This window comes from Orycteropus afer, unplaced genomic scaffold (genome assembly GCF_000298275.1).
Source record: "Orycteropus afer afer isolate SDZICR_OR568_19922 unplaced genomic scaffold, OryAfe1.0 scaffold00098, whole genome shotgun sequence".
In the NCBI taxonomy this organism is placed as follows: domain Eukaryota; kingdom Metazoa; phylum Chordata; class Mammalia; order Tubulidentata; family Orycteropodidae; genus Orycteropus; species Orycteropus afer.
In genome coordinates this window covers 2616325-2634835 of record NW_006921685.1, presented here as the reverse complement: position 1 = coordinate 2634835, position 18511 = coordinate 2616325, and the positions used below count along the sequence as shown (strand labels likewise).

General features: G+C 38.4%; 1 protein-coding gene across 1 annotated transcript in view; it reads right to left on the bottom strand.

Moving 5' to 3' along the window:
• STAP1 (signal transducing adaptor family member 1) overlaps positions 1-18511 on the bottom strand; it is a 114273-nt gene that overhangs the window by 89131 nt on the left and 6631 nt on the right. The window contains exon 2 of the mRNA XM_007942799.2: positions 12939-13010. Within this exon, the coding sequence (XP_007940990.2) occupies positions 12939-13010 (72 nt within the window). The remainder of the gene's footprint in view (positions 1-12938; positions 13011-18511) is intronic.

Below are 18511 nucleotides of genomic sequence, written 5' to 3'. Positions count from 1 at the left end.
CAACCTTCCTTCCGAGGAGTGGCTGGTGGGTTTGAACCACCAGCCTTCTGGTTAGCAGTCAAGTGCTTTGGCCACTATGCTACCAGAGCTCCTGACTATAAGCAGAGTCACGATAAATGGAGAAAAGATTGAGGTTGTCAAAGAATTCACATTGCTCAGTTCTACAATTAATGCCAATGGAAGCAGCAATCGGGACATTAGACATCATATAGTACTGGGCAAATTGGCTGCAAAGGACCTCTTTGACATGCTGAAGAACAATGATGTCTCCTTGAAGACTAAGGTGCACCTGACACAAGCTATGGTATTTTCTATTGCCTCATATGCATGTGAGAGCTGGACATTGAATAAGGAAGACTAAAGAAGAGTTGATGCTTTTGAGTTGTTGCACTTTATGGTGAAGAATGCTGAAGATACCATGGACTGCTTAAAGAACTAACAGATCTATCCTGGAGGAAGTGCACCCGAAATGCTCCTTGGAAGTGAAGATGGCCAGACTTCATCTCACCTACTTTGGTCATGTTGTCAGGAAGGCCCATTCCCTGGAGTAGGATGTCATGCTTGGTAAGGTGGAGGGTCAACAAAAGAGGGGAAGACCTTCAAAGAGATGGATTGACATAGTGGGTGTGACAATGGGCTCAAGTATAGAAGGGATCATGGAACTGGCATGGGATCGTGCAGTTTCATTCTGCTGTGCATAGGATCTCTATGGGTTGGAAACAACTCCACGGCACCTAACAACAACATGCTATTGAGGTTATTTCTGTCTTTGTATATGTTGTTGTTGTTGTTATATGCCGTCGAGTCGGACCCAACTCATACCGACCCCTCCTTGGTTTCTGAGGCAGTATCACGACAGAAGTAGATTGCTTAACCTTCCTTCCGAGGAGTGGCTGGTGGGTTTGAACTTCCAGCCTTCTGGTTAGCAGTCAAGTGCATTAGGCACTGTGCTACCAGAGCTCCCGTCTTTGTACATGTGTGGAGAAAATATTATATAATGATTTGGTACTATGCATTTCTTTCCAACACCATGCTCAGTGGGGTCATATTTATTATTGTTGCTAGATGCCAATGAGTCAGTTCCAGCTCACCGTGACCCTGTGTGTAACAAACAAAACATTGTCTGGTCCTGCACAATCATAGCTATATTTAAACCCATAATTACAGCAACTATACCAGTCCATCTCATTGAGGTCTTTCTTCCTTTTTTTTTTTTTTTTTTGCTGACTCTCTACTTTACCAAGCATGCTGTCCTTCTACAGAGTCTGGTCCCTCCTGATAGCATATCCAAAGTACAGGACATGAAGTGTCAACATCCTCACTTGTAAGGAACATTCCAGCTGTACTTCTTCTAGGACAGATTTATTTGTTCTTCACCAATGCCATAATTCAAAGGCATCAATTCTTCAGTCTTCCTGATTCATTGTCCAACTTTCACATGCATATGAGTCAATTCAAAATATTTCTGTAGGCACATGTTAGTCTTCAAAGTGACATCTTGGCTTATAATATTTTAAAGAAGTCTTTTGGAGCATATTTACCTAATGCAAAACAACATTTGACTTCTTGCCTGCTGCTTCATGAGTGTTGATTTTGGAAAAAAAATGAAATTACTGACAACTTCAATCTTTTCTCTTTTCATCATGGTCTTATTGGTCCAGTTGTGAGGACTTTTTTTTATGTTGAGGTGTCATGCACACCAAAGGCTGTAATCTTTGATCTTCAGTGTGAAAATGGTATGAGGTAGACTTCTGACCTCTTCCAACTTCACAACGGGGGAGAAGGATCATTATCAACAGTATCCCAAAGCTGATTTCTCTGAAGCAGAGGTCATACATTCCTCCACCTTCCAACATATTTTACCAATTCAGAAACCAGCTGTCTCTCCCATGGCACTCTCTACTTCTCTACTGGCTTTGATGATTTGTTGCAATAACCACATAGAACTCACAGACAATACTCATGAATATGGGGTTTATTAGGAAAGTAATCTGTTCCAATTCAGGATCAGAAAGAAGTCAGGATACAGTTCTTCAGTTAGGACAGCCTGTTCCAGCAGTGCCCACAGACACACTTTTCTCTGGCCCTTGGCCTTTCAGCTCCACAGCCCCACAGCCTCTGTCCACCTTGGGCAAAATTAGAAAGCCCTTTTAGTTTGCCCACTAAGTATCCAGAGGCACTTCACTCTGCTAGTAAGCCTTGGCCCAAAGGTGCTCAGCTTTAAGTCCCTGCCTAAAGGCACCCCACTCCACCAGCAAACATGAAAGGATGAAAGGATACAACCCTGCCTGAAGGTACAGCTTTCTCACTCCATGGGCCAGGAAGCCCACTGCACTATCTCCTGCCAGTCTCCTGGGGTTCTGCAGCTTCTGCTGCCTCTCCTGGTTCTCATGCCTCTGCTACTGCTTCTCTGCCACTACATCTTGCTGTCTCTACAGTGTTACAGTTTTCTGTCCCCTAGATTGAGGATGGCCAGCACAAAGATCTGGGTACAAAGGACATGCTCCACTCCCAGCTCCTCTTTCTTCATGGTAGTGAGATTCCCCCTTTCCACCTCTGGGAAGGTTCATTTTATGCCTACCAAATGGCAACATTGACCAATCCCCATATTAGGGTTTCATATACCTTCATTCTGCTGTGCATAGGATTGCTGTGGGTTGGAAACAACTCCACGGTACCTAACAACAACATGCTATTGAGGTTATTTCTGTCTTTGTATATGTTGTTGTTGTTGTTATGTGCCGTCAACTCGGACCCAACTCATATCGACCCCTCCTTGGTTTCTGAGGCAGTATTTCCATGTTCCCTCCCACATAAAAGTGCCATGGCCCTTATTTACATTATTATCACGCTATCCAATCTCCTTGGTGGACTTCAGGCATCGCACATTTGCAGTCCTCCCAGTCATTTGGTGGGAGTTACAAAAACTAGGGTTGTGTTGTTGTTGTTGTTGTTAGATGCTGTTGAGTCATCTCTGACTCATAGCAACCCTATGTACAGCATAACGAAACACTGCCTGGTCCTGTGACAGCTCCATGATCCCTGCTAAACCTGAGCCCATCGTTGTAGCCACTGTGTCAATCCATCTTGTTGAGGGCCTTCCCTTCTTTTGTTGATCCTCCACTTTACCAGTCATGGTATCCTTCTCCAGGGAATGGTCCCTTCTTACAACATTGACCAAAGTAGGTGAGACGAAGTCTAGTCATTCTCATTTCCAAGGAGCATTCTGGCTGCACTTCTGCTGGGACAGATTTGTTAGTTTTTTTAGCAGTCCATGATACTTTCAGCATTCGTCACCAACACCACAACTCAAAAGCACCAACTCTTCTTTGGTCTTCCTGATTCATTGTTCAGCTCTCACATGAATATGAGACAATTGAAAGTACCATGGCTTGTATCAGGTGCACCTTAGTCCTCAAGGAGACATCTTTGTTCTTCCGTACTTGAAAGAGGCCCTTCACAGCTGATTTGCTCATGTCATCTGAGGAAGCAGGAAGCCAGGGCCGATGGCCAGATTCAGGCCAGGGCTGATGGCTGGATCCAGGTAAGGGGAGGGAGAGCCCCCACCCAGGCAGGAAGCAGGAAGCCAGGGCTGAGAGCCGGAGCAGGTAGGAGGAAGGCCAGAAAATGGGCAGGTTTGGAACAACTAAGGGAGACAAACTTGTCTATCAGTTTGTCATACTGTGGAGGCTTGCTTGTTGCTGTGAGCCTGGAAGCTGAGCCACCAGTGTTTCAAATGCTAGCAAGTTTGCCCATGACAGATTTCAGTGGAGCTTCCAGACTGAGACAGACTCAGAAGAAAGAAAAGACCATCCACTTCTTAAGTAATTGTCCAGGAAAAACCTTATGAATAGCAGTGAAACACTGTCTGATACATTACCGGACAACTTTATGAATAGGCCAGAGATATTGTCCAATACAATGCTGGAACATGAGCCCCTTAAATCATAAAGCACTTAAAATACAACTGGGAAAGAGCTGCCTCATCAGAGTAGAACCAATCTTAATGATGTGGATAAAGTAAAACTTTCAGGACCTCCATTTGCTGCCATGGCACAACTCAAACTGAGGAGAAATAGCTGCAAACTAGTATTTGTTGTTGTTGTTATGTGCCGTCGAGTCGGCCCCGACTCATAGCGACCCCTCCTTGGGTTTCTGAGGCAGTATCACTACGGAAGTAGGATTGCCCAACCTTCCTTCCGAGGAGTGGCTGGTGGGTTTGAACCACCAGCCGTCTGGTTAGCAGGCAAGTGTCTTAGCCACTATGCTACCAGAGCTCCCGCAAACTAGTATTAGGAAGGCCATATTAAGTGATTCACTGTACCACAGTCAGTAAATGCTTCAAGTCTTCACTTTCAGCAAGCAAATATGTGTCATCTGCATATCACAGACTGTCAGTGACTCTTCCTCCAATACTGATGCTGCATCCTTTTTCATATTGTCCAATTTCTTGGATCATTTGCTCAGCATACTGATTGAATAAGTATGGTGAAAGGATACAACCCTGACTCACACCTTTCCTGATTTTACACCATGCAATATCCCCTTGTTCTGTTTGAACAACTCCCTCTTGGTCTATGTACAGGTTCCTGATGAGCAAAATCAAGTGTTCTGGAAATCCCTTTCTTTGCAATGTATCCAAAATTTGTTATGATCCACACAGTAGAATGTCTTTGCACCGACAATAAAACACAAGTAAACATCTTTCTAGTATTCTCTGCTTTCAGCCAAGATCCGTATGACATCAGCAATGACATCCCTCATTCCATGTGCTCTTCTGAATCCAGCTTGAATTTCTGGCAGGTTCCTGTCAATGAACTGCTGCAACTGTTTTGAATTACCTTCAGCCCAATTTTACTTACATATGATATGAATGATATTGTTCAATATTTTTCACATTCTGTTGGATCACTTTTCTTTGGAATGGTGACAAATATGGATCTCTTCCAGTCAGTTGGCCAAGGAGCTATCTTCTAAATTTCCTGGCATAGACGAGTAAGCATCTCCAGAGCTGCATCCATTTGTTGAAACATCTTATTGGGTATTCCATCAACTCTTGCAGCCTTGTTTTTCATCAGTTCCTTCAGTGCAGCTTGGACTTCTTCCTTCAATAGCATTGGTTCTTGATCATCTGCTCCCTCCTGAAATGGCTGAACATCAACTAATTGTTTTTGGTACAGTAACTCCATGTATTCCTTCCATTTTCTTCTGATATTTCCTGTGCCATTCAGTATTTTGTCTATAGAATCTGTCAATAATGCAATTTGAGGCTTGACTTTTTCTTCAGTTTTTTCAGCTTGAGAAATGCTGAACATATTCTCCCCTATTGATTTTTTAATTCCAGATCTTGCATATTTCATTATAATAATTGATGCTGTCTTCTCAAGCTGCTCTTTGAAACCTTCTGTTCAACTCTTTTACTTCATCATTTCTTCCAATCACTTTAGCTACTCTACATTCAACAGCAAGTTTCAGAGTCCCTTCTAACATCCATTTTAGTCTTTTTTGCTTCTTTGTGATGACTTTTTCTTTCTTCACATATGATGTTCTTAATGTCATCCCACAACTCATCTGGTCTTCAGTCATTTGGTTTGTCAGACACATTCAGTGTCCAGTGTGTCGAGTCTATTCTTGAGATGGTCTCTCAATTCAGGTGGGATATACTCAAGGTTGTATTTTGGCTCTCATGGACTTGTTTTGAATTTTTTCAGCTTCAGTTTAACTTGCATATGAGGAATTGATGGTCTGTTCTGCTGTTGGTCCCTGACCTTGTTCTGACTGATGATATTGAGCTTAATCATCTCTTTCCACAGATTGATAGAGTAAGTTTGATTCTTGTGTATTACATCTGGTGAGGTCCACGTGTATAGTCACAATTTATGTTGTTGAAGAAAGGTGTCTACAATGAAAAAGTTGTTGTCTTACAAAATTATATCACGTGATGTCCAAGTTCACACTAATAGGCTGAAATTAGCCAAGATGGGAATATTTACATGATGTAAACTGGAAAATGTTACATATCAGGGCTTGATTATTGTTTTGTTGATTGTCCCAGGGTTCAGCAAACTTTTTCTCCAAATGGCCAGATAGTAAATATTTTAGGCTTTGTGGGCCACAAATAGTCTCTGCCACATATTCTTGTTTTGTTTTTACACCATTTTAAAAATGCAAAAACCATTCTCAGCTCATAGGCTAAAAAATAAGGCCATGGGCCAGACTTGGCCTAATGGCCACAGTTTGCCAGCCTCTGGTCTAGACTTAAGAAATTGAAGAAGAAAATGTTAATAATGCAGATGAGTCTGAATCTATTTCATTGTGAATGGAGCAAAAAATTTGACAAAATATTCTTTCAGAATCCAAGAATTTTTATGTAATTCAGCAAAGAAGTTGCTTGTTTCATTGATGAATGAATGTGTGACATTCTAAATACAGTCATTGTTTTACTTTCTGATTAGTCATTATTGCAAACAGAAATATTAAGTACCATTCATATAAAAAACTCTAAAACTCACTGCCGTCAAGTGGATTCTGACTCATAGCAACTCATAGCTATAAATCTTTACGGAAGCAGTTTGCCCCATCTTTCTTCTGTGGAACATCTGGTGGGTTTGGACTATGGACCTTTTGGTTAACAGCCAAATGCTATAACCACTTTACCACCATAGCTCCTTAAACATTCATATACATCATGTTTATTGACAAAAAAAATTAATAAATTTATGTACATATACACATGTATATATTTTCTTCTAGAGAGCCACTTATACATATTGGCCATATGCCACTGGTTACAAGGATCCTATTAAAAAATTCCTACCTTATCAAATACCATAGAAAGATTTCTTCTGAGCAATTGGTATATATGAACTGATATATATGCAATTGGCCACATTGCCTTCTAGAATAATTAAAACCACCTGTAATAAGCTTAGTAGGGTTTTTATGATATAATATTTTGGTAAATTAACCTCACTCCTGATTTCTTTTTATCTCCTTTTATTTTCTTTCTGTTATGCCTAATTTGAGTCCCTGAGTGGTAGTTAAGGTTGTGTGTTAACTTGGCTGGGCTGTAATTTTGAGTGGCTTGGCAGCTGGATGTAGCTATTCCCTATGATGAGTCTGGATGTGGTGTAATCAATGCCATGCTAGAATCTGCTGTGAGAAGTTAATCAGTTGAAGGGGAGTTGCCTTTGAGGTGTGGCCTGCTTCCAGTATATACAGAAATTAGCCTGCATTTGATTCATGAGTCTTCATCCCTAGTTCCTGGACTTGAACCAGTGGTCTGCCATTTTGCCTGCTAATCTTAGGACTGTGCCATTTTGTCTACTGATCTTGAGTTTGTCAGCCTCAGCAGCCAGCAGCTTCAAGAATTAGGAGAAACCTCTAGCTCCAGTGTGCCTGGGACAAGAGGCAGAGCTGAAGCCCAAGGTCAAGGGTCCTCACCCAGCCCCTAAAGCCAGTGCTCTGAATTCAGACTTCTAGCCCCTTGACTGTAAAAGGATAAATTCCTGTTGTTAAAGTCATCCATTTGTGGTATTTCTGTTATAGCAGCACTAGAAAACTAAGGTAGTGGTGCAAATGTTTAATGAAGTCAGATGCAACCTGAAAGGTTGGAGGTTCAAGTCTACCCAGAGGTGCCTCAGAAGAAAGGCTTGGCAAGCCACTTTAGAAAAATCAGCCATTGAAAACCTATGCAACACAGTTCTGCCAATTTAACTTATCTGACTGTATTCTTGAAAGTCCTCTTGTTTTATTGTATTTTATTTTAAATAATGTAGGATATTAACTGGAAGAAAGATGATGCAGTTTGCTTCCATAAAAATGTATAGCCTTGGAAACCCAATGGGGGTTGCTATGAGTCACAATTGACTCAATGCCACTGAGTTTGGTCTTGGTTTGGCAGGATATTAAAAACAAATAATTTAAAAATTTCCAAGCTGTTTCTATATTGATGAGGTTGAAAGTGAGTTTGGGTTGAGCTACTTAGTTTTAGAGAAAGAACAACAGAAAGTGGAGAAAGGTGCAAGGGAAGGATGAAAATGTTTAAAATTAAGTCTTCAGAAGAAAAATATTTTTCTGACAGATTGTCTAGTTCAAGCTCAGTGAGTTTTGCTGATACAAAGAAGGAAGCAACAGAGGAAGAGGTGGTAGATTTAGATAGAGTGTTTTAAGCTGATCCATCGATTAGATGAAAGGAAGTCACATCTTTTTGTTTATCTCTTTAATTGTAGTATTGAAAAGAACCTAAATATCATCTAGTTTAGCTACCATTGGATGCTTGAATCTCCTCCAGTGTATCCCTCTGTGAAGTCATCCAGCCTATGTTTGAACAGCTCTAACAACTTGCAACTTATGCCTCCTAAGCACCTCTCCCTGTTAGCAAGTTTTTTTCATGTATTGAGGACAATTTTTGTCCATGTAATTTCCATCCATTGCTCCTAGTCCCTGTTCTACAGAATAACGTTAAATAAATTCATTGATGCTTTCACGTGACCTCCTGACATCCTTTCAAGTATTCAAAAGCAGCTTTAAATTCTTCCCAGCTATAGGTTAAATATCCACAGTTGTCACCTACTATGTCCCTTTGCTTTCTCCTGAGACTATTGCTAAAAAATTTTCCCAAAAGATCTTCATTCTCAATGGGAAAAAATCAGTATATGGGCAATTCTGTAATATTTCATCAGATCAATCTCTTCATAGTGGTTAAGAAAGTGGGATCAGCAGCAAGAAATACCTAGACTGAATCCTTCTTATAAATTGTATAATCTTGTGCAATTGCATAATCCTCCAACTCAGTTATACTCATCTACAAAATGAGGATTCAAATAGTAACCACTCCGTAGAACTGTGAGAATTTAATGAGATTATAATGCATGTAAAATGTGTGAATGCTTACTATATACCAGCTTAACTCCTTGCATGTACTATCTCACTTAATCCTTTTGATACTGGTTACCATTTTCATATTAATTTTAAATATTTGAAAACTGAATGTGTTGGAGATCTTTACTCACTCCTCCAGATTCATTTTCATCCCTTTACTTTCAATATTCTGCCCCAGGAGGGGTATCTATATGGGCAACATCAATGGACTCCCTTTCCCTTTGGCTTCCTGTTGGGTTGGACCAGTGAGAACATCAGCAGGAGATTAGGAAAATGAGGAGAGTGGGTATTTTTATCCTGTGCAATTGCTTCAGGCTGGCTGCGTCCCTCAATCAAAATTCATACTTGTCTCAAGGCAGTTATCACCACACAACTCTTCCCACTAGTCTCTCATTCTTTCCTTTTTCTCCTAGAAATGGTAGTAGAATGTTGTCACTAGCACCAGGGTTTTGTACTATCTTTTGTTGTTCTCCTATACCTTGTTCACTGTTTTGAATATACAGTGGACTCTTGAACAACATGGGTTTGAACTGCATAGGTCTACTTATATATGAATTTTTTCAAGATATGAATGTTGGAGAAATTAAAGAGATAGTAGACACAACACCAGAGAAATTAATAGGAGACTGTTTGTTGGAGATACTGTTTCTGAACCAGTACAAGACAATAAGGAAGAAATCATAGAAAAAGCAGTGCCAGAAAAAAACAACAAAAAAATGACATTAGAAAATCTGGCAAAAGCATTCCAATTATTTAAGACTGCTTTTGACTTCTTTTATGTTATGGACCCTTCTATAACATGAAAATAAGCAAATGGTGGAAGAAGGATTGGTACCATATATAAACATTTTTAGAGAAATGAAAAACCAAAAAGTTAGACAGAAATTGCAATGTATTTCCCTAAGTTATAAAGGACTGTGCCTGCCTCTCCTTCTTCCCCTTCCATCTCCTCCACTTCCACTTCTGCCTTCCCTGAGACAACATGACCAACCCCTCCTCCTTCTCCTCCTCCTCAACCTACTCAATGAGAAGATGAAGAGGATGAAGACCTTTATGATGATCTACTTAAACTTACATTTACACTTAATGAATAGTAGTAAATATTCATCACGCTATACAGTTAATAAACTTATTTGGGGTGTGTGTGTGTGTGTGAATGTCTCTGTGTGAAAATGCAATAATTATATGGCAAGAACTGTGTTAATAGACTGTTTTCTATTTGTAGTTAAATTTTTGGTAAGTCAAAATTATGTGTGGATTTTCCACTGTATAGAGGGTCGCCCCCAACCCACATGTTGTTCACAAGTCAAGTGTACTACCTTTATTAAATTCTCTTCATATTGCCCAATCTGAGATGTCATGTGTTTCCTATGAGTTCTGTGACTGACACACTGAGACACAGAGAGATTAGGCAAGTAGCCCAAGATCACAGACTTCACAGTATTAGGATCATGATAAGAACCCAGGCAAGTCTGAGTAGAGAGACCAGGTTCTCAATCACTAAGCTGTAATGCCTTTTGTCATGTTGTATGTGAGCCACAACTGTTAGATCTCTCAATAAAGCATTCATTTGTCTGTACCAAGAAATTTGGAAGACAGGTACCTGGCCAACCAACAGGAAGAGACCCATATTTGGTGCCCATTATGAAGAAAGGTGATCCAATAGAATGCAGAAATTACCAAACAATATCAGATGCAAGTAAAATTTTTCTGAACATAATTCAAAAACGGTTGCAGAAGTACATAGATAGGGAACTTCCGGAAATTCAAGCTGATTGAGAAAAGGGCATGGAACAAGGGATATAATTGCTGATGTCAGGTGTATTTTGGCTGAAACAGAGAATACCAGAAAGATGTTTATCTGTGTTTTAATGATATGCAAAGTCATTTAACTGTGTGGATCATAAGAAATTATGAATAACATTGCAAATAATGGAATTCCAGACCACTTAACTGTGCTCATGAGGAATCTGTACATGGACCTAGAGGCAGTCATTGGAACAGAACAAGGGGATACGTGTTTAAAATTAGGAAAGTTGGGCATCACCAGACTTATTCAATCTATATGCTAAGCAAATAATCCTAGAATCCAGATGATATGAAGAAGAATGCAGCATCAGGACTAGAGGAAGAATCATTAACAACCTACGATACACAGATGACACAACTTTGCTCGCTGAAAGTGAAGATGACTTGAAGCGCTTACGAATGAATATCAAAGACTACAGCCTTCAGTTTGGATTACACTTCAACATAAAGAAAACACAATGCTATCAAGTGGACCAATAAGCAATATCATGATAAATAGATAAAGATTCAAGTTGTCAAGGATTTAGTTTTTCTCAGATCCACAATCAACATGCATGGAAGCAGCAGTCAAGAAATCAAATGTATTGCCTTGGGCAAATCTGTTACAAAAGATCTCTTTAAAGTGTTAAAGAGCAAAGATATCACTTTGAAGACTAAGATGAGCCTGATCCAAGCCATGGTATTTTCAATCACCTCATCTGCAAGAAAAACCAGGACAATGAATAAAGAAGACCAAAGAAGAATTGATGCCTTTGAATTAAGGTGTTGGTGAAGAATATTAAATACACTGCCAGAAGAACAAATAAATGTGTCTTGGAAGAAGTACAGCCAGAGTGTTCCTTGGGAGTGAGGATGGTGAGACTTCACCTCTTCTACTTTGGTCATATTGTCAGGAGAGACCACTCCCTGGAGAAAGATATTATGCTTGGTAAAGTAGATGGCTAGTGAAAAAGGGGAAGACCCTCAATCAGATGGTTTGATATAGTGGCTAGAACAGTGGGCTCAAGCAGAGCAGTGATTGTGAGGACCAGGCAGTGTTTTGTCCTGTTGTATATATAGGGTCACTATGAGTCAGAACCACCTTATGGCACCTACTAACAACATGCCCTGTTTAAACCGGGTCTTTTATATTTACTGTAGTGGAAAGCTGGAAGGTATAAAAGCAAAATTAATTCTTTATCTATATTATGGTATTTGAAAACACCCATATATAAATCTTGTCTAACCATTTCTAGTGGAAAATGTTAAGATTTTCTTTTTTTAAAATAACTTCTGATTTTAGTTGTTGTTGTTGTTGTTGTGTGCCATCGAGTCGGACCCGACTCATAGCGACCCCTCCTTGGGTTTCCAAGGCAGTATCACTACGGAAGTAGATTGCCCCATCTTCCTTCTGAGGAGTGGCTGGTGGGTTTGAACCACCAGCCTTCTGGTTAGCAGTCAAGTGCCTTAGCCACTATGCTTTTAGTTAGCTTATCACAAATGGTATTAGAATACCTGTAAGTGGAATATATCACACAAGTGCTTATTCTGTTTCTTTCACTAGATCTGGGCATCTAATGATAGTGTTCTAAGAAGTGTGGACTACTATGTACATAGTCCAACCTATTTATATTAAAATTGCAAGCTAGTGGCTTATAAAAATCTCTTAGCACTTAGTATCCCAAGGTAGACAAGCATTGGCCAACAAAATATTGCACTTTATTTGTGGAAAAGATGAAACAAAATCAGACTTTTTTTTTTTTTTACAAATAAAAAAATCAAAACATCCCTTTATTTTTATGTTTGAGCTCTTAGAAACCCTAGTGAGTGTCTTTGACTTTCAAGAAAAATGTAATATACTATATGATGCTTTCAAATTATCTTGTTCCTTTCAAGTTATAACTGCATACTACACTAAGATAAAAAATGGAGATGATTTAGGATATAACCTGGTACTAGACAATTTGTATTTAGGTATCTAGTTACATTTTTCACTTTTCAACCAAGTTTTTACTATTAGGGTTAGAAAGAAAAGAATGCAAAGAGAAAAGCATGAATTAATACGTTCTCTCTGAGTTGCCTAGGAAATACAAAACTTTGTGTTTTATCATTGACAGCCTCCACAGATTTAAATTTTCCTATTTAAATTGGTTTAATAGAATATCTTGACTACTGAAAGGCAGAAAATCCAAAATAAATAATGGACTATGTGATGAGTGAATATTAGGAATCAATATTGAATCAGCTGGACGTGTTTAACTACTTACAACTGTAGTTTTTTTGTCAGTGTAAAAGAAAAGTGTAGTTCCTCTCAATTCTGTCCAATAATGTTTAAACTCCTGTGGGAAAAAAATTATAAGAATTATTTCATTAGTGTAGAGCAAAGTATTTTCTGTTTATCTTTTCCCTTGTGATTTTCTTAATTGCTTATACAATATAAGGTGATTCTTCATCCTGAGATAACTTAAATATTTACCTGATTTTTGTGGCTTATTTTATATTTAATTTTTTAATCCTTCTCAAATTTATTTTAGTATATAATTTGTGGTAAGGATAAAATTTGATTTGCATTTATTTTCAAAAACTTTCCTAATTGATTTAAGATACGTGGCTTTTTGTGTACTTTCAGTGGAAGATTTCACAGACAAAATGGCCAATGTAAAGGGCCAGAATAGGACAAACAAGTAATATTTACCTTGAAGGACAGTTGAAGGGATTGAATGAATTAATACTTGTAAAGCACTTAGCATCATGTTTGGCTCAGCCTTTGGGCTCAATAAATGGTAAATATTGTCATTACAAGGAAATGTGAGAAATTGATAATGATGAAAATAATTTAACACCATTAAAGTTAATTCATTCAGGAAGTAAATATTTAATTATTAACATCCACAATATTATGCATTCTATAGAAGTACATTTTAAAAATTTAAATAACCTAATCAAACTCCCATTTCCTCAAGTGAAATTTATTCAAATAAATGAAATTTATATTGTAAGAAGATTGGCTATATTACAAAAGAATGGCAAAGGAGTTTAAAGAATAAAACCCCTCAGCTTCTAAAGCCTTACCTTCATACCCAATCCTTTCCAAAAGTATGGCTTAAAAAAATCCCAGTCAGTTTAAGAGATATGTCCACCATTCCTTCCTTTAAGGTATAATAAACTTTTTTCCCCCTTTCTTTTTTTCTGTAACACTTTGTTGTGATTTAGGTGAAAGTTTACAGAGCAAATTTATTTCCCATTCACCAATTTATACACAGTTTGTTTCATGGTATTGTTGCAATCCCCTCAATGTGTCAGCCCTCCCTCCTTTTTCTCCCTGGGTTCCCTGTTTCCATTCTCCCATCTTTCCTGCCCCTACCTACCTTCTGAATTTTGCTTTTGGGCAAATGGTGTCCTTTTGGTCTCTTGTAGTTCATTATTCTAAGGTGCACTTTCTTCTTGGGTATTATTTTTCATGTTATAGCCCTGTCTATTGTATGGCTATAATGTGATCTCCAAGAGTTGGTTTAGTTCCAAGTTTGAAGGACGTCTAAGGTTCAAAGTCTCAGGGATTCTACCAGGTTCTAACAGACTGTTAAGTTAGGTTTTATGAATTTGAATTTTGTTCTACATTTTACTTCAATTCTGTCCAGGATATACTCTTTTGATCCCAATCAGAGCAGCCAGTATTGGTAGCCTGGTACCACCTAGATATTCTAGTCTCAGGCTAGTGGAGGCTGTGGTTCATGTGGTACATTAGTCCTTTGGACTAATTGTTTCCTTGAGTCTTTGGTTTCCTTCACTCTTCTTTGCTCCAGATGGGAAGAGACCAATTGTTGTATCTTAGATAGTCATTCACAAGCTTTTAAGACCCCAGCTGTTCCTCACCAAGGTAGGATGTAAAACATTGTCTTTTATGGGCTATGCTATGCCAATTGTCTGAAATACCCTTGGATAAGTTGAATTTGTGCAATGATCATTATGACCAGCAGAAACTGTGTTACCTCTTCAGAATTTGTACAGTTTCTTCAATAAAGTCTCTAACTCATCTTGCTTTTATTTTCCTTGGTTCCCAGAAAACTCAAAATTAAGTTCATACTAAATTACAGCAACCATCTTTTCACATGCTCTTCCTTCATTTTCACAGTTTCTGATATCTAGTTATGTGCTATATTAGTTTGCTTTTGCAATGTAACAAACCATTCTAAAACAGTAGACAACACAGGGAATGTTTTCTATTCCTCACTGTTATGTAGCTGGCTAATTGATTCTTCTGGTCTGGATGTATTTGGCTGCAGCTGGTGGTGTAGTGTCTAAGGCATTTGACTGCTAACCAGAAGGCTGACAGTTCAAGCACACCAGCTACTCCTCAGAAGGAAGGTTAGGCAATCTACTTCCGTAGTGATACCACCTTGGAAATCCAAGGAGAGGTCGCTGTGAGTCAGACCTGACTCAATGGCAGTGAGTTTGGTTTTTTGGTTTTGGATGTGGTCTAGGTTGGCCTCACTCACTTGTCTGTGACTTAGCTGAGAATGGCAGAATGGCAGGAAAGCCTTGAACAACTGTGCCTCCTTCTACATGGTCTCTCATCTTCCAATCAGCTAGCCTAGCCTTTCACATGCTGAAAGAAAAGTTCCAAGAAGTAAGAGAGGGAAAACCTCAGTGTGCAAGCATTTTCCAAGCTTCAGTTTATGTCACATTTACCAAAGTATGTCGTATGACCAAAGGGTAGAAAAACAGACTAACCTCTTTATGGGAGGAACAAAAAACTCTTACATTTAAAAAGATGACAGTGAAGCTCGAACAAATTGGTAGTATTAATTACTATAGTGATCCACCCCAGGAGCAAAGTTTTTGTCCAAGCACCACCCCACCTCCCCAAAAAATCTCATTGCCGTGGAGTTGGATCCAACATATAGCAGACCTTTCCTTGGGTTTCTGAGACAGTATCACTACGGAAGTAGATTGCCCAACCTTCCTTCTGAGGAGTGGCTGGTGGGTTTGAACCTCCAGCCTTCTGGCTACTGGCCAAATGCCTTAGGCACTATGCCACCAGAGCTGCTTCTAATTCATCCTACTTCTCAGCTGAGAATTGGCTATAACATGTACCAAATCTGCTGCTATCACCTGAACAGAGAACCAATTACCATAGAAAAGAACAATCTGAAACAGCATATGATCAAAAGATCAGCCAATAGATAGCCCAATGAGGAGCAATTATTAAACTAGGCAAAAAGGAGAGAAAAATTACAACAAATGAGTATACAAATGTAAAAGGAGCAGGGAAAATAGGGAGTAATGGCTAATGAGGTTTCTTTTTAGGGTGATGAAAATTTTCTGGAATTAGATAGTGGTGATGGTTGTACAATTTTGTGAATAAACAAAAAACTACAGAATTGTAAATTAAAATACTAGTAACAATAATAATAAAAATTGCTGTGTATGTTGTATGGGAGTTCACTATTAAGGGAAAAAGAATAGAAGTAGGGAGAACATCCTTTGGCTATTGCTTCATAGAATTGTTGAAGGATTGGATGTGATAAAGGATACAAAGCTCTTAGGGCTTGGGACATAGCAAGTGTTCAAAAAATGTTGGCCATAGAAAACAAAACAAAACAAAAAAACAGCTTTGCCTCGTCACTCACATTATTGACAGCTACTTTGCATTTTCATTATTTGTATAAATATTTTTCCATATGATTATATATATATATATATATAATGGTGGTGGTGAGGTCTAAATAAATATTTTTCCATAGGATTGTTTATGACAAAAGGAGCCCTGGTAGAACAATGGTTAAAATACTTGGCTGCTAACTGAAAAGTTGATGGTCCAAACCCACCAGCTGCTCTGTGGGAGAAAAGACCTGACAATCTCTCTCCATAAACATTACAGCCTAGGAAACCCTGTGGCACAGTTCTACCCTGTCATATAGGGTTGCTAAGAACTTGATACCACACAATAACAACAACAATCTATGAGAATGAAGGGATATTTTGCAGACCAGAAAAATTAACCTATATAAATCAACCTTCTATAGTTTCTTAAATAAACAGAGAGAAAATCAGATTGTGAAATTTGACCTGAGAAGTTGCTAATATATACTATTACTGTGATCTGACAGATATTCTGTAAGATCATGAGAGTGATTGGTCCCTTACTCTGTTGAAAAATACTTGAATTTTCTCAAAATTGAACACTGATTAAATAATAAAACAATTCAAAGTTACATTAGGAGTTTTCTCATACTTCTTTTTTAAGGCTTTTCACATCCTGCTCAAGCTATTTAAAAAAAAAAAATGCTATTCCAACTTATGGAAACCCCATGGGTGTCAGAGAAGAACTGTGACCCATAGGGTTATCAATGGCTGATATTTTGGAAGTAGATCACCAGGTCTTTCTTCCAAATTTCCTCTGGGTAGAACTGAACCACTAACCTTTTGGTTAATATCTGAGTGCTTAACCACTTGTACCACCCAGGGACCAGGCTCCAATGACAAATCTCTGTAATGAAAGGAGCAGGTCAAACTTATACTGTATTACAATAATGAACTAATACAATATTTGTCCTTCTGTGATTGACTTATTTCACTCAGCATAATGTCCTCCAAGTTCATCCACATTATGTGGTGTTTTGCAGATTCTATATTATTCTTTAGTGTTGCATAGTATTCCACTGCGTATATGTATCAGTTTGGTTATCCATGCTTCTGTTGATGGGCACCTAGGTTGTTTCCATCTTTTTGCTATTGTAAATAGTGCTGTGACGAATATGGGTGTGCATGTATCTGTTCTTTGTCCTGCCTCTCACTTCTTCATGATATATACCTAGTAATGGGATTGCTAGATCAAATGATATTTCTAATTCCAACTTTTTAAGAAATTGCCATACTGCTTTTCACAGTGGTTATAGCATTTACAGTCCCATCAGCAGTGTATAAGATTCCCAATCTCTCCTCATTCTTGCAAGCATTTGTTATTTTCCATCTTGTTGAACTTTGCTACTAGAGCTGTGGCCAGATGGAATCTCATTGTTGTTTTGATTTGCATCTCTCTAATGGCTAATGATCGTGAACATTACTTCATGTGTTTTTTGGCCACCTGAATATCCTCTTTGGTGAAGTGTCTGTTCATGTCTTCTGACTATTTTATAATTGGATTATTTGTCTTTTTGTTGTTGAGGTGTTGGAGTTTTCTATAAATTTTAGAGATAAGTCCCTTGTTGAATATGTTGTTGCCAAATATTTTTCCCAATCTGTAGGTTCCATTTTAATTTTTTGGAGAAGTCTTTTGAAGCACATAAAAATATAATTTTTAGAAGGTCCCATTCATCTAGTTTATCTTCTGCTATTTGTACACTTTGGGTAATGCTTGACAGTCTATGCAATAAATTTGTCTAAATTTGTCCCTAGTTTTTCCTTGAGGAACTTTATAGTTTTAGGTTTCACATTTAAGTCTTTGATCCACCTGGACTTAGTTTTTGTGTATGGTGTGAAGTACAGATCTTCTTTCATAATATTGCAAATGGATATCCAGTTTTTCCAGCACCATTTATTAAAGATGCCATCTCTTGCTCATGTAACGGATTTCAGCCCATTGTCAAAAATCAGCTGATCATAGGTGGATGGACCTATTTCTGGGTTCTCAATTCTGTTCCACTCATCCACATGTCTATTGTTGTACCAGTACTAGGCTGTTTTGACTACTGTGGCTTTTTCTTCAATAGTGCTTTGCTTATCTGAGGTCTCTTTCTTTTCCATATAAAGTTAGTGACTGGTTTTTTCATATCCTTAAAGAATGTTGATGAGATCTGGATTGGGATTGCATTGAATGTATAGATTGCTTTGGGTAGAA